At 52.2% G+C, this 15,194-nt stretch overlaps 1 protein-coding gene across 2 annotated transcripts in view; it reads left to right on the top strand.

Annotated features, from left to right (window-relative positions):
• Nucleotides 1-228: 228 nt before the first annotated feature.
• CNPY1 (canopy FGF signaling regulator 1) overlaps nucleotides 229-15,194 on the top strand; it is a 43,009-nt gene continuing 28,043 nt past the window's right edge. The window contains exon 1 of one of the 2 annotated variants that reach the window (XM_024358135.2): nucleotides 229-342. In XM_024358135.2, coding sequence (XP_024213903.1) covers nucleotides 244-342 — 99 coding nt within the window. In that variant the 5' untranslated portion in view covers nucleotides 229-243. Of the gene's footprint in view, nucleotides 343-12,258; nucleotides 12,415-15,194 lie in introns of those variants that run through there. The other variant, XM_024358136.2, reaches the window with a different exon arrangement.

Below are 15,194 nucleotides of genomic sequence, written 5' to 3'. Positions count from 1 at the left end.
CACAAAGTACAAAAGGGAACATAAAAAAAGTCGTCTCTGTCTCACTGTCTTTGAAAACTCTGCAGAGGACAAGAGTCCTCCCCAGGTCCTGGGCACGTCGGCACTGTCCCTGTTCTAGCTAGAGGGTGGCACAGAGGAAGCCACTCTGCCCCTCCCAGAGAGGCCACTCCACAGGCCCGGCTCCGGCTCGCCTCCTCCTCTGATCACAGCTGTTTTGTGTCTTGTTTAGCGTGCAGGGCACTGATGGACGAGATAGAGCACGACATCACCAAGGCTCGGCAGAAGAAGACCAAGGTGGGATCCTTCCGAATCAATCCTGATGGGACGCAGGAGAGGAGAAAGGTAGTGGAAAAGATATTATGTGCCAGTGTATAATTGCAGATATGGGCAATTACCAACCATTTATCCAAACAGCAGTTGGTCTTAATCTTCTAACCTTTCTCTTGTTCAGGGTATCAGCTCTAAATTGCTTCTGAGTCCTGGGGGACCCAAAGTAATCTTTAAGCTTGAAATTGAAGTATCTCTCTCAGCACCTAAATTTTGTGTCTCGTCAAGTCGAAAGACATTTCGGCACTGTTCTTCATCAGAATAAAAATAGCGCGTCTGTGGTTCTTGGTGAGGCCAGCAGGGGGCCCAGAAGAGGCTAAAGGGGCGGCCTAGAGACACTCAAAGCAGAATAGTCCTCTTCTGGGTACGACACTCCCTCCCCCACTGCAAGATGTGCAGATTTCTAGTTGGGGGTGCAGGTTGTAAGACGCACTTTCTGGAATAGACCGGACAGTTGGCTATGCAGAAAGAAGAAACGTTCTTGCACAACCTAGAGAGGGGCTCCCCCTGAGGATCAGAGGCAGTGAGTGGGGCGCTGGAAGGGTGGAGTCTAAGACACCAGGAGGGACCCATTAGGGGACACCTTCCCCTCTGAGCCCTCAGGTACTAGGTGCCCAGAACACATAAGCCAATTTCAGCATCATTCTAAGAGAAATATTATTAGAAAGGTGTTCCCCAATATCATCCAACTCACTCAAAGCTAAACAGAAGTGGGTCTGGATTTCTTGCAGCTTTCTTTTGTTGTGATGCACTGCACCTGTCTTAAATAATGCAAACTAGGCTGTCTGTGTGGGGTCCGTGTCTTCCTGGAGCTGTGTGCCCATCCGAAGAGGACAGGGCAGGAAAGGAGAGTCACAGACGGGTGCCGTGGTTGAACTGTGGGGCTGTGACAGGCAGCCCTTACAGAAAGTACCTCAGGCTTCTAATGCGCCTCAGTTATGAATGAGGGAGGAATTTCCATCCACAGGTCAGTACCTCCCACAGGAGAGGGCTGGGCTCTCAGGGGTCCCTTTTGGGTTCGTTGCCTCCCCAAAGGCACACTCAAGGATGGATCCTTCAAGAGCCGTGTCTGGCAAGTCCACCGGAGGGACCCCGTGCAGGCCCACTGGCTGCTCTGCTGCAGGTCTGACGCCTGCACCCCGGAATCTCAAGGTCCTTTGTGGTCACCTGAATGCAGGACATGTGCCTCCATAAAATCCAGTACAGTCCTGGTCCCTGACACCGACCGGGAGCTGATTCCCACTGTCAAGCAGGGCCAGGGAAGATGTGAGTGCCTGTCTGTGTGTGCATTGTGTCCACGTGTGTAATGTGGGGGTGTGTGCCAGCCAGCATAGCTTTGAAGATAAGTTGAGTCTTAATATTTTGATAACTTCAATCTGGGCTATCAGACACATCATTAGTGCTCCTGGGCCAGCAGAAAGGAAGTCTTTCTCTACAGGCCCGACAAAGGGGAGCCAAGGAAATGACTGCAGAGCCCTGAGGAAGGGGCTGGAAGGGGAGGAGCCGGGTGGCCCTTCTTTATTGACAGCTGCTGGGCGACAGCCTTTAAGTGATTTTCTAGTCCTGACAATGACCCTGCAGAAAGAATAGCATCTCTGCATTACTGATGAGAGCGGGGGGAGTCAGGCCAAGTGGCCGCAGCTCCCATAGCGGATGGAGGGCCGTGCAGGGACTGGGATGGCAGCACCTTGTACCTTCCACCCTCCTTGAATTCACACTGCATCCTTGAGTGATGTGACCGAGGAGTCCACGTTTGGGGGTCCTGAGCCTTTCCGGTGTGTCTAATCCCAGAAAGGAATTAAATTTGCCTGGAGAAAATGGGCCACACCCTCCCCTGCTTTCTGTTGTCTTGGAGGATGTTCCACTTCAAGGCGATCAAGTTGAAATAGCTTTTCCGATTTTGCCAGGAACACTTAGTCTGCAAAGCAATTGAAAGCAGCTAGACGGGTACATTCACCAGTGTGCCTAAGGCAATCTCAGAGTCGCAGCTACAAGGAGCTGGTGCTGATCTCAGGTGATCTTTCTGCCCAGGGCTCCTGCTCAGCCAGAAGTAGCCCAGGCCAGCATCACACGGAGACTTCTCTCTGCAAACATGGTGCACCCTGTAGGCGCGCGGGTGGGTTCCTCGTGTTGGAGAACTCGTCTTTAAAGCCCTTGTGTTGGAGAACAGCATGGCCTGGCGGTGGGTGTGTGGCTCAGCAGTTCCTGCTTCTGGCTAACTCACAGCAGAGTGACCCCCTCACGTCCCAGCACTCTGATGCTTCAAAGAGCTCCACTGTCTTCCCCTGGAAACTTCTAGAAGGTCTCTCATCCTTCCCACTTAGAAAACTCTTCCTTGCTGTGATTCACATTCCTGTGGCATTGTTTTCTTCCGTCAGCAGGCTACTTGGCCAAATTCGGAAGTAGGGGATCTGGCAGTGTGAAGTCAGCTCTGCCCTTGCTCTGCTTGGACTTGGATGGGGGCCAGGCTGGTGTTACTGCGGGGGCTACTCTCCTCCTTCCACCCAGCAGCTCACAGAGCACGTGCTCAGCTTGGCCTTCAGTGAAGAACAAAAGAAGGCACGCAGCTGCCAAATGAGACGGGTTTCGGGCCCCCATTGTCCTGCCTGGAGGAGTCTTGAAGCCAGAGGTGTTCCCAGCCTGGCCCGGCTGGCCACAGAGCGGCAAGACCCCTTGCCTGCTTTTTTCTCCTTTCTGGACCTCAGTCAGGCTGGAAAGAAACACAGGCCGTGTCCTCAGAGCTGAGGATGCTGATGCCACAGGGTCCTTGGAGAGGCTGTTCCTCCGTGGGAGGGGTGAGGCGGGTTCCCTCGAGAATCCGAGTTCCTAAGGGGAGCCACGGGAAGAAGCAAAGCGAGTGAGTGGCGTCTCGGCACTGTGCGGACCCAGTGTGTGCAAAGCGGCCTGTGTCCATACCGGGCTATTCTCTCCGTCTAGCCTCGGGCGGGGGTGGGTCTGGGAGGGCAGTGTGGACAGGGGAGATGTGCAAACCAGCTTCTCTCAGGCCAGGCCTCCCTTGCTTAGAAGAAGAGTCAAAGGAGGCCCCCAGAGAGCAGCCAGTGAAAGGGCTGTGGCCGCAGGCGGGCCTCTGCCCGCACTGGCTCAGTCCCTGGTGTGGATGTGGGGCTTGGACAGACACAGAGGAGGGCCAGGTGCCCACGACAGCCTGCATGTCCTCTCAGCAGCGGGTGGGTCTTGGGGTCCGGCTGCACCACAGGAGCCCCGGGATATGTGGGGACCCCGCTTTTTTTTTCTACTCTGCATACTTTGCCACTAGCAGCATTGTGGCTCAGACAGAAATCCCCCAGCCCCAGGGGTGTGCAGTGGCTCTTCCCACGTGAGGCCCAGCAGTGAGGCCCCAGCATCAGTCAGGAAGCTTGGGTGAGCCCTGAAGGGCAAGCAGAGGTCTCCATGAAGAGCCTTTCCACGCCCACACCCAGGACCTTCCTTCCTTGGCTCCCTACGCCCGCCCATGAGCAACGGGTGCTCTGACCATGGTTGGGGGGTCACTCCTTGGAGCCTGGTGACTCCCAGACCCGTAGGTCCGGGGAGCAGCTGGCAGGACCAAGCAGGACTTGCTTTCCCTGGGACTCCCCTGACTCCCCTGCCCAGCTCCGCCTTCCCTGCCTGCCTGACTCCCCTGCCCAGCTCCGCCTTCCCTGCCTGACAGCACTCAGCCTGGCAGGGAGGGAATCAGCTCTCAGGCCCTACAGCAGGGGTTGTGAATACTCCACATCGAGCGTCCCACTGCACGTGTTCTGCACCGGCTTCTAGGATTTTCCCAGCAGACTTCTGCCCCCCCGACCCTGCCCCTGTCATGGCAGCTGGCTTGCAAACACAGCGTTCATTGGCTGCCTTCCAGTAGAACTTCCCCTCCACTCTAGTGTTTCCAGAACCTTCCAGGTAAACAGCCCTGGGAGAATCCCAGCAAAGACAGTACTAAAAGGCCCCTTCAAGCAAAGCGTCCCCTCTATAGGGCTGCCGTGGTTTCTGAGTACCAGGGCTGCTTACCCACCTTTGAGTGATGGTTATAGAGGCTGGTGAGAGGCTGGAAGACTTCCCTTCCTGGGAAGGACCTCAGGGTGTGTGGCTCCATCCACACTGTCCTCCTGGCCAGCCAGGCAGCAAGACCCTCGAGGAAGGGTGCTCCAGCTTCCCTTGAGTTAGAGCAAGACCCATGGACAGTCGCCCCACACTCAGCAGACTGCGGGGGCTCTGGGGAGCCTCCAAGCCAGGCCCGGTTGGCCTCCCTCCCCATCATCTGAGGCTGACCCGCCAAGCAGGCTAGAAGGGAGGAAGGTGTGGGTCATGTGGTGTGGGGAATGATTAGAAAATAAGGCTCATTATTGTAATCAACATCATTCTCAAGCTAGCTCAGAAGTCTTCAATGTTATCAACTTTATGGGACAGCCTGTAGAAGCAGAGAGGATGGAAGGGGCAGCTGTTTAGTAATACACGATGTACAGGGACCTCAGCTCCCGGGGACTGACTGCCTTGCTCTGTTGGAAACATTCTCCCTGGCCAAGGATTTTAGTGCCGTTCTCCTTGAGAAATGAAATTCACGTGCCACGTCTTGCTCGATGTTCATGATAGGCTGGGAGCTCGTGCTCGGCTCGCGGAGGTCTCTGTCTTCAGAACAGTGGGAACGGGGAGGCTCAGCGGGGGAGCGCTCACTAACGTCCAGAGTTCAGAGAGCTGCCTCCTTGGCCCGGGGCTGTTGGTGACAGGTGGGAGACCACCCCTGCTGCCACCGTAGGTGGGGTGTCTTCACTCGGTAGCTCCTCACACTGGCACAAAGCCTCGTCTGTTCAGCAAAATGCAGCCAGCATCTCAGCACTGCGGTTATTTCCCTACTATTTATTTATTTTTTAAACAAATTGGATTAATGGCACCTTTCCTAAAACAGAGCAACACAGCACAAGACAATTTGGAGGCAGTTACTTCACGTTTGCTTACCTGTCTCCTCTCCCAGTGACGAAAGGCTGGCCTCCCAAATGAGGGTACGCATGCACTGCTGCTCTCAGCGGGGCACCCAGGGTCAGGGAGCTGGAGTCGAGGGGCTCACATTTGCTTTTAGATTTTGAACCTCCGAGCTCCAGTCACTGGATACAGGATCACCAGGGCAAGCCGTGTGTTACCCACAGGGACCCAGGAAACGTGTGTTCACCGAGGGAATTGTAAATGATGAAGCAGAGCTCAGGGGCGTCCTCTGCCTCGGCTGAGTGTGAGAGCAAGGCCTCGCTCTCTGCGAAACTTGGAAAGTTCAAACAGAAAGCACCAACAGGAACAGTGAGGACGAGGCCAATATCCGGTTTGCACCAACACCTCATGCTTCTTTAAGCTTTAAAACACAACTCTGGGAGGTAAACAGGGCCACTGTAATTAGCTTCATTTTAGAAATGCAGATGAGGCCCAGAAAGCTTTAGTGACTCACTTAATTTTGACAAATTAGTATTAATTTAATTTGCTGATAAGTTAATTTAGAAAAATTCCAATACCATTTGCTAGCGCTAAGATGAGGAGAACGAGACCCCAGTGCACGGTGCTTTGGCAAAGCCGAGCACTTGAATTAAAGGACATTGGAAGTCCTTCGAAGCTGTCTCAGAATCCTGGACTTTCTAACCTTGTTTCCTCCTCCAGCCCCCAAGTGCAGAGAGCCTCTCCCTGGAATTTCCTTATCCGACTTAGGAAACTTCTTTCCAAAAGAAATACAATTGTCTTAAGATCTCTTCCCGAGGAATCTGATCAAATAACCAGGAAAGATTTAGCCACCAGAGGAGAGAAAAGCCTAAAGGTTGCCGCCACCCCCAGACTTTTCGTCTGTTCTTCTGAGGACAGCTCAAAGTGATGACCTTGGAGGCTTTGTCACATAAGAAGAAAATCTGTATTCATGGTGCAGTTCTACCCCTCACCTTCCCATAACTTGCTGGTCCTATTCAGTTTCCTAAGAGAATCATTGACAAGATAATGTCTGCCTCCTGCGTCCATTCCTTTCTCCTAAGAATCACTGACTCTCCCCTAAAATGGCCTACGGGCCCCCACTTCCCTCTCCTCCATGAAAAGGGTATTTAAGTCTCAACCATCTTGCCCTTGTTGGAGTCTCATATTTCATATGGCTCCCATGCTAACACACATGAATGTTTGTCTGCTTTTTTCCCCCCATTAATCTGTTTTTCAGTCATTTCAGCAAGCCTTCACAGGGAGCAGAAGGGAAGCTTTCCCTCTGCTCCCACACTATTGACAGAGCTACCCCATCCCGTTATGTACTATGAAACAAGAGGGCACTATAACATCCTGGAGCTGTGCAGTGCGCAACCTGCACAACTGTACATGGACAAAATGAGAGGGCAGGCTATTCTATCAGGCCAGCCAGGAGGTGCAGGGGGATTCAGTCCATCAGCAATTTTCCTACTCACTAGAGGGCCATGAAATCCGTGTAGTGGCATACAAGAATGTAGAAATATATATTAAATATCAGAGTATATCTTATAGAAAAGGAAAGTATGTTTTGTGACACTTTATATAATGGGTTTTGGTGTAAGAAGTGGGTCATGTCCAAAAAATTGGAAGCCACTATAGCAGATGGCTGTCCTCAGCATGATACGGTAGCCTAAAGATATTTGATTTAGGAAGATTATTAATACCCAAACAATGCCACAACAATTCCTGACTCCTTCTGCAGAAAGAAAATCAGAACATCTCCTCTGAATCCTCATATTACAGCAGTGACAGCTTTGGCTTAGCGGCCTACGCTTTCTATGGACCAAGGGACCGCAGCTGGGCAGGGTGGGGTGGGGAGCGAGACAAAGAAAGGGGCTCGAAGCTGGCTCCTGGCCCCTGGTGGCAGCAGCCTTGGGGCTCAGATTCCTGCTGATGTGCCCTGGCACTGGTCTCCTTTGGATCAGCACTCCGGGTCTACATGTGGTGTGGACTAGGGGAGGAATTCTTCCCCCATAGGAGCTCACACTCTGACCCAGAGACCTCAGCAGCCGCCAGTGTGAACGCCACGTCTCAGAGAGTGAAGGGTGAGTTGAGTGGGGTGGGCAGGAAGTGAATAGGAGGGGGCGCGAGTCAGCCCATGGCGGTGCTCAGAGCAGAAAAGTGAACAGCTTTGCATGGGGTCTCTTTTTTAACAAGGAGGACATTTGTCCAGGATCTCCCACCCCCAGCCCCCAGAACTCCCCCTCATATCTCATGGGTCAGGAGGGCCTCTAACGCCTGTGGCTAGACCAACTTCGGGGCAAGTGGGGCATTCGCAGACGTCCCTCAGATCAATCCAGACCCAAGCTCAGGGCCTTGTGGGGGCGTGGCCTGTCCTGGGCACGTGAGGAGGGGCAGAGTCTGGGGTTAGCAGGAGGGGGGTGGGAGGGCTCTTTGGTGGATGGTCCCCAGATCTGCCACAGTTCAGGGTCACACGCGGGTGAAGGCGGAGAGCCCAGGAGACAGTGAGACCAGCCTGCAGGGTCCCCAGTGTCTGAAAATGAGGTTGGTGGCAACAGTCCCTAGTACTTACTTGCATTTTCTTGCAAGCACAAGAGGAAGGGATGGTGTGCAGATGGACTGCAGGGCTGGAGGCCACACTTAGCAACCAGGAGTTTCAGGGATCACCCCTAAATTGTTTTGCAAGGGCTGTTGGCCCATGGAGCCACCTTAATAAGAAAATTACTTCAGCAACAATTGAGAAAGATGATGGTGCAAGAAAATGATGTTCACAGGAACCTGTAAATTGCCATGTGAAAAAATCCGAAGGGTATTTTCCTATTATTAAGTGCAAAAAAGAGGTTATTAACCCACACATACAGATGCCCTCTTACGTGTCTGTGTCTGTTCACTGCAGGAGGGAGCCTCAGGAAATACACTGAGACAATAGTCACAGTTCTTGTATCTGCGTATTACTGCTGAGCTCCTTTCTTTCTTTTTTTGTTTATCTGTTAAAATTTTTTCTATAATAAACATATTACTTGTTAAATTTAAAACATAAAGTTTTGAAGGTTTTTTTTTAGAAATCAAAAGAATTCCATGATAATGTAGAAATTCCTATTCTAAAAAGTAGCATTGTTCTTAAGAAGATGGAACACTATACACAGACACGTGATTTTGTTTCGTATAAAATATTCAACAGAGGCTGGACGCAGTGGCTCATGCTTGTAATCCCGGCACTTTGGGAGGCCAAGACGGGTGGATCACCTGAGGTCAGGAGTTTGAGACCAGCCTGGGCAACACGGTGAAACCCCATCTCTACTAAAAATACAAAAAATTAGCGGGGTTTGATGGCACATTCCTGTAGCCCCAGCTACTCAGGAGGCTGAGGCAGGAGAATCACTTGAATCCAGGAGGCGGAGGTTGCAGTGAGCTGAGATCGCACCATTGCACCCCAGCCTGGACAACAAAAGCGAAACTCCGTCTCAAAAAAAAAAAAAAAAAAAAGAAAAAAAATTCCACAGAAAGCTGTGATGTGGCCCTCCCTTGAATTGTCCAGCTTCATTCCTGGTGGTGTCACTGGCCCTGGAGCAGCCTCAGGAACCGATGCAATCCTCTATTTTTGCTCCATGCATGTGTCCTTTGGTGCTTTAAGAGTCCTTGGGAGGAGAGGCTGGAAGGGAGGTAGCTTCCCCCTTTATCTCTGCTGCTACTCTCTCTTCTTTCCATAACTCTCATTGGCCAAGGACCTGCTCTTCTGAGACACGTGGGTCTCATCTCTCAACCATCTAGAGGACATGAGAAGATGTTAGCATGCGGAGTAATAAATAGCCCCGGCTCCTTTACTTACACTCCTCATGTTCCTTTCCTCTCAAAGAAGAGCAAGAAGCATCAACAGATGGATGCTCTGGTCCTTGCATCCCTAGGACTGGGGGTTGTATACATTTTTAATTTATTTGGTGGCTTTTATTGTGTACCATCTTCTATTTTATTTCTTTTTTATCTTATTTAAAAAGAGAAACACCATCACTCATTTTTATTTAAATTGCTGGCATGATTCTTTACTGATGGTGTTTGTCAGAATAGTTTAAGTATCATACACTGCCTGGTGTCAGTGTGGATCACCACGAGCATTGAGAGTTGACTTCTTGCTCATGTCGTAGTCTAGTGTGGGTTGGCACGGGGCTCTGCTCCACTTGGTCATTCAGGGACCCAGGCCCTTCTGTCTTGTGGCTCCTCCTCCTCCAAGCCCGAGTCCTGTTCATCCAGCAGGTGGATGGGGAGAGAGAGCATGGAGGATTCTGTGGGAAATGTTTACAGGCAGGGCTAACAGGGAGGGGCCTTGCTTCTGCCTACGTTCCACGGCTGGGACTCCAGCACATGTCCTCACCTAGTTGGAAGAAGGGCTGGAAACAGTCGAGCTGTGTGTCCAGGAGGAGGAAGAAGTGGAGTGTGGTGACCATATAGCAGGTCACTGGTCACTGGAGAGAAGCCTGGTAGCATGGGACAAAGAAAGGCACCTCAGTACGGCCCTGGATGCATTTGGTGACCTGAGAAGTTTCCTGAAACCTATGACTATAGGTCTCAAGCACAGAGCGGCCCGTAGGCTTGCTAACCTCCCAGTACTGCAGAAATAACCAGCCCCACCCAGGACCTGTCTGCTGCAGTGGGTGATCAGTCATCCACAGCCTCCCCTTCCCTGGGGACTTCACTCCAGGTGACCACAGGTAATGCTGCAAGTCCCTGTTTCACCACTGCATGCCATGGATTTACAGCATCCCATTTCAAATGGCACCTGGATCCCCACTGCCTCTGACCCCGCCAGGTGAGGACAGCCCAGCCCAGAATATCATCCTGGAGGGTTTACTACCTACAGCCAAACCTTGCACCAAATAAAATACTTGCCAGCCTCCAGTTGCAAATCTCAGAAACACTTGAGCTCTTTTAAATGGAAAGGAATTTACTGCCTCTTCATACCACAATACCCTCCCCATACCTGATTCCCATGAGAAGATGTTGTAGTCTTCTCCAGAAAATCCTGATGATAGCAGACGATGCTTACCAGAGAACAGCAGAATCGGTGAGAAGTCTGGCTCTCCGTCCACCGCCTTCCAAATCACAGATGAATGCATCCAATGACACGACCCTGATCCCATAGAACCCTCCAGCTGCAAATGAGTCTTGGAAGTGTAGGGCTTTGCTTTCCAGCCTCTGCAGCCCCGTGGAAGGTAGGATGGGCCCTGAGTGTCACCTCCCTATTTGAAGCCTTCTCGGATTAAATCAGGCCTCGTTTGTAGGCAAGGAAGGGAGAAGGGGTTTTGGGGAGGCAGTTGGTTGGACCTGTCTCATGATATGTGCTCTGTTCATTCCCGTATTCCTTCATGTCCTTTGGTAAAGCTTTTCTGTCTTACTCCTGTGGATTCTGTACATTTCTTGAGTGTATCCTTATGCCTTGTGTGTGTTCGGCTGCCATTGTGCCTGAGTGTGTGCACCTGTAAGCTCTTGGCTTCTCCCATCTCTGGATCATGATTCATCTGCAGTTGAAATGCTCCCTTCCTCCTCTCCCAAGTGTTCAAACTGAGAAGGCTCTCCCCTGTAGCTTCTGCTGTTGGTCCGGCACAGCTCACCTTCCTGGAGGCAGGGCACATGGGAACAGCTGGCATTAATACTCCATGATGATTGGAGCCCTGGCACCAATGCTGGGTCCATCCCACAAGTGCTTGCATACTGACCGGGCAAAGGCAGGAGCCCCACAAATGTTGGATTTGGCATTAGGGAATTGGGGATGCAGGAGTGTTTTGCCACTTGTTTGTTTTTGAGCGGAGCCTTCTCCGTGCCCTTTGCAATGTGCTGTGCATCCAGCTGCCTTTTCTGCTGAACACAGCCCCGCTCTCACATCAGCCAGGTCACCGCTGGGCTGTCTCAACCTCCCTTTCCCCAAGCTGATGTCCTGTGCCCACCAGAGCCAGAGAACCGCCGACCTCCTCAGTCACATCCTCCCAGGAAGATAGGTGATGCCCTCCAGCATCTCTTGTCCACAGACACCGAGCAGAGGCTGAGCTCTGACTCCCCAGCCTGGTCTTTCCTGCTCAGGAGCCGCCCAGCGCCCACTCCCTCAGTGCCCAGAAAGCCCTGTGCTTTGCATGTTAGTTGTGGCCTGACTGTGGCCTTCACCGGAGGCCAGAGTCCCATTACGTTCCAGTCTCCACGCCAGCCCCTTGCTGCTGTGGGGGCAGTAGGGGAGGTTCAGGACCCAATTCTATGAATTGCCCGGACCTGCCACCAGGGCTGCCTCGCTCAGTGCAGTGGGCCACCCCGCGACGCTGTGAGTGGAGCTGGCTGAGACATCGGCCCCTGCAGCTGATCCGCCTTCCCGATCAGTCCCACATGCTAAGGCCTGACGTCATCAGGCCAGGGTGGAAACTCACACCTGGGGGAAGAGGAGCAAGTGTTCACATCGAGTGTGTGTGTGTCTGTGTGCGCACATGCAAGTGCACATGTGCATTTGTGTCTGTGCACGTGTGTACACATGCATGTGTGTCTATGCATGCGTGTGTGTGCCTGTGTGCACGTGTGTGCATGTGTGCCTCTGTGCATGTGTGTGTGCATGTGTGTGTGTGCATGCACGTGTGAGTGTGTGTGTTTGAGCTCAAAGTCACCTATCTCAGAGCAGAGACAGGGAAGGCGTGGAGCAGCTGCGTGGGCTGGCAGCCTATCTGGGCACCAGAGGAGGCATCTGAGGCCATCAGGAGACTGTGCCTGGGTCAGGGGAAAGGAAAGGCGGCTTTTCCTGCTTACCTGTTTTGGGGCCCTTACCCGCTGCAGTGCACATACAGGGCAGGCATGTCAGTGTCCTAGGGGGACGCAGTGCTCTTCCCGGCGGGGCCAGCAGGGGGACCTTTCCCCCTGGGCTTCCAGTCCTCCGGCCGCCACCTCAACAAGGGGTTAACACCCCCTCCCCCTCCCAAACCTCAGGGATTAAAAATTCATGCTGTCCCCAGGGGATGTGGCGAGGAGGAGGGGATGTGGGGGACAGAAAATTAAAAGGGAAAGAGATTATTTTTAATCCTCTTGGTGGGTGCTGAAACAATGCCGGGAGAGCAAAGGCGCTGAGAGTTTGTCCCGTTAGATCCAGGCATGAAGGACGGACTGTACTACAGGGAGCAGGTAATTACAAACTGCACATCTTTCTCGTCTCCGTAAGAAATTCGCCTTAACCCCATAGCTATTGCTTCTCCGGTCAAAGGTGCTCAGGTTTTCATAATGCCCGGCGCTGTGGACGGGTGGAATTCACATTTGATACCCACTTTTCCCCTCGGGGCTTTCACGCCGGACCAGGATGGAGCGAAGCGATGGACCCTGCTGGTGCTGCGGGACTTCCCACGCGCTGGGTGGCGGAGCTGGCCCCGCTCTGCGCGGGCCGGAGCGTGCACCTCGCTGTCATTCTGAGGCGCGCCCTGCACCCGCGGTGAGGTGGCCGTGCAGGCCTCACTTGGGCATATGCTTAGAGTAAACAAACATTAACTTTGCGTGGAGAGCCATCGGGAATGAGGCACAAGCTCGTTTTGTTTCCCCTTCCTCTTTGACGAACGGGCATGTTCCGAGCCGGAATATCCGAGCAGACTCACTTATCTGCCAGGTGAAAATGTCAGACCCTGAATGAGAGGTGCCTGGCTCTTTCCTCCCTCCAGCCGTTCCTGTCGGGCGCGGAGTGGGTTTTGAGGGTGAGCGAGGCCGCGCCGTTTGGGAGGCGCTGTTTCTGCGGCTGCCTGTGTGGTGTGAGCCACGCAGATGTTGTCACTGTACGGCTTATGCTTGGTTACTCTAACTGCAATAGAAGATCCTCTAGCGATGTGCAGAGCTTGCACCTGTTAGAAGGACATTGAGTGGGTATCGATTTGGGATTCTTTTGGTTGTTAATAGCGGTAAAGGAGAAATGAGCATGTTTTGTTTTCTGACTGTAGACTCAGACAGGTGGTGTGTCAGGGCATGAATTTTCCTGACTGATGAGATGAACTTTATCCGTCATGTTTCCCAGGGACTCCCAACACGCATAGCCAGGAGACAGCGAGGCACAAGCACGTGTGTGTTGCAGACCGAACTCCATGAGCGAGGCAATTTTTCCATTGTAATAATATGGGAAGATATTGTAGAGGTATTATGGGATTTTAAAATTCAATTTCTTTTCAGTTGGATTTGATTGAAAAAAGAAATTCTCAGCAACCTATTTTAGGAGGAGGTGGTAGGAACCATAAAATACAGCAGTGGATCACCTGGGGTCCTCCTTCTATTTTCGAGACGGAGTCTCGCCCTCTCGCCCAGGCTGGAGTGCAGTGGCGCGATCTCAGCTCACTGCAAGCTCCGCCTCCCAGGTTCACACCATTCTCCTGCCTCAGCCTCCCAAATAGCTGGGACTACAGGCGCCCACCACCGTGCCCGGCTAATTTTTTGTATTTTTAGTAGAGACGGGGTTTCACCATGTTAGCCGAGATGGTCTTGATCTCCTGACCTTGTGATCCGCCCGCCTTGGCCTCCCAAAGTGCTGGGAGTACAAGCGTGAGCCACGGCCCCGGGCCCATCTGGGGTCCTCCTTCCAAAGAGCTGGAGAAGGCTGTTTAAGAACAGTTGAGAAAGGCAGTGACCTACAGGAAGACACAGAGCCTGCAGGGACACACAGAGACACAGCTCTCTTCTGTGAGCAGAACCCACGAAGCTAGCTTTGTCATCAATCAGCTGTAAAACCAATCACGCTGAATTTTCAGTACCAATATTTCCTCTCTAAATGTTAGTATCATTTTAATTTATGAAGTATCCTCCTAGACATCGATCTCTGCAAAATCTTATGTATTAGTTTGAGCAGATGCTGACGCATATCTTGCTTTATTTGCTCAAGCTGTCAGTCTGGAATCCAGGTTGATCTGGTTCTCACACTTTAACCTGATCCACGCAGGGGGAGTGACAGTGCGCACAGTGAGGGCCGCTCATCTTGCTCGGGGCTTCTTGCTGTTGCTTCCGGGCTGACAGTGGCCAGAGGCTCAGGGCTTAGGTGGCTCTAGGGAACTGGTGAAGCAAAACAAGCCTTTTCTCCACTTCTGAGGCACCGCCCTGGAGCTCTGCCCAGGCTCTCTCTTAGGCCGGCACCCATTGGGCCTGACATTCTTGCTGGGATTCCCTGTTTGCTGTCTGCCTGGTGTGATTGTGTGAAGCTGAATGCAGAGAAAGCTCCCAAAGGGTCAACAGGGCTGCTCTTAGGAAACAGAAGCACAAATAAGGAATTATCCCCTCTCTGAACACTGGCTGTGTCTCTGTGGGCACAACCCCATCTGACAGGGAAGTGCCGATATCCTAAGCTGCAGAGAGAGGAAGAGAAGGACACACTTTGAGCAGCCTATAAGTCAGGACCGGCCGGTTGAAGGCTTGGCGGTGTCCAACACCAGACTGTGCCATCCAGACACTGTTTTAAAACTTCTAAATTGGTTGTCGAAGCCTCTCGAACTTAAATGTCACGGCTAGCCTAATTACCTACGTATTATTTAGATTCTATTTCTTGAATCTCAGTTTCTAAAAACATCAACATTTAGCACGGAAGGCAATTACTTGTCAAGAATTTTGGCATAGTGTGAGCCCAAATTTTCCTTTCAAAAAAGGCTTTCTGGAATGAGAAGCCTGTGAACAGCTAGAGGAGAGAGTGAGTGGTCACACCGTTTGCAGCACCGGCTCTCAGCTGGGGCCTGAGGACGCAGGGCATGCATGCCTGTGGGAACTAGGCGGGTTGTGTCTGAGGACAGTCAGATTGGTTCTGGGCTCAGTTTATAGCCAAGGATGTCAAGACAAACTGCACAAAGGGCTCCACCTGAACAAAACTATGCGGAAGGCCAAGGCAGGGAGACCATCAGACTGGAGAGCAGGCAGCCTTCGTCCCAGGAGAATGACTGAGCCCAAGTTTC

The sequence above is a fragment of the Pan troglodytes genome, chromosome 6 (assembly GCF_028858775.2).
Source record: "Pan troglodytes isolate AG18354 chromosome 6, NHGRI_mPanTro3-v2.0_pri, whole genome shotgun sequence".
In the NCBI taxonomy this organism is placed as follows: Eukaryota; Metazoa; Chordata; class Mammalia; order Primates; family Hominidae; genus Pan; species Pan troglodytes.
The sequence above is the reverse complement of the archived record's forward strand: the minus strand, read 5'-3'. Positions and strand labels throughout refer to the sequence as shown.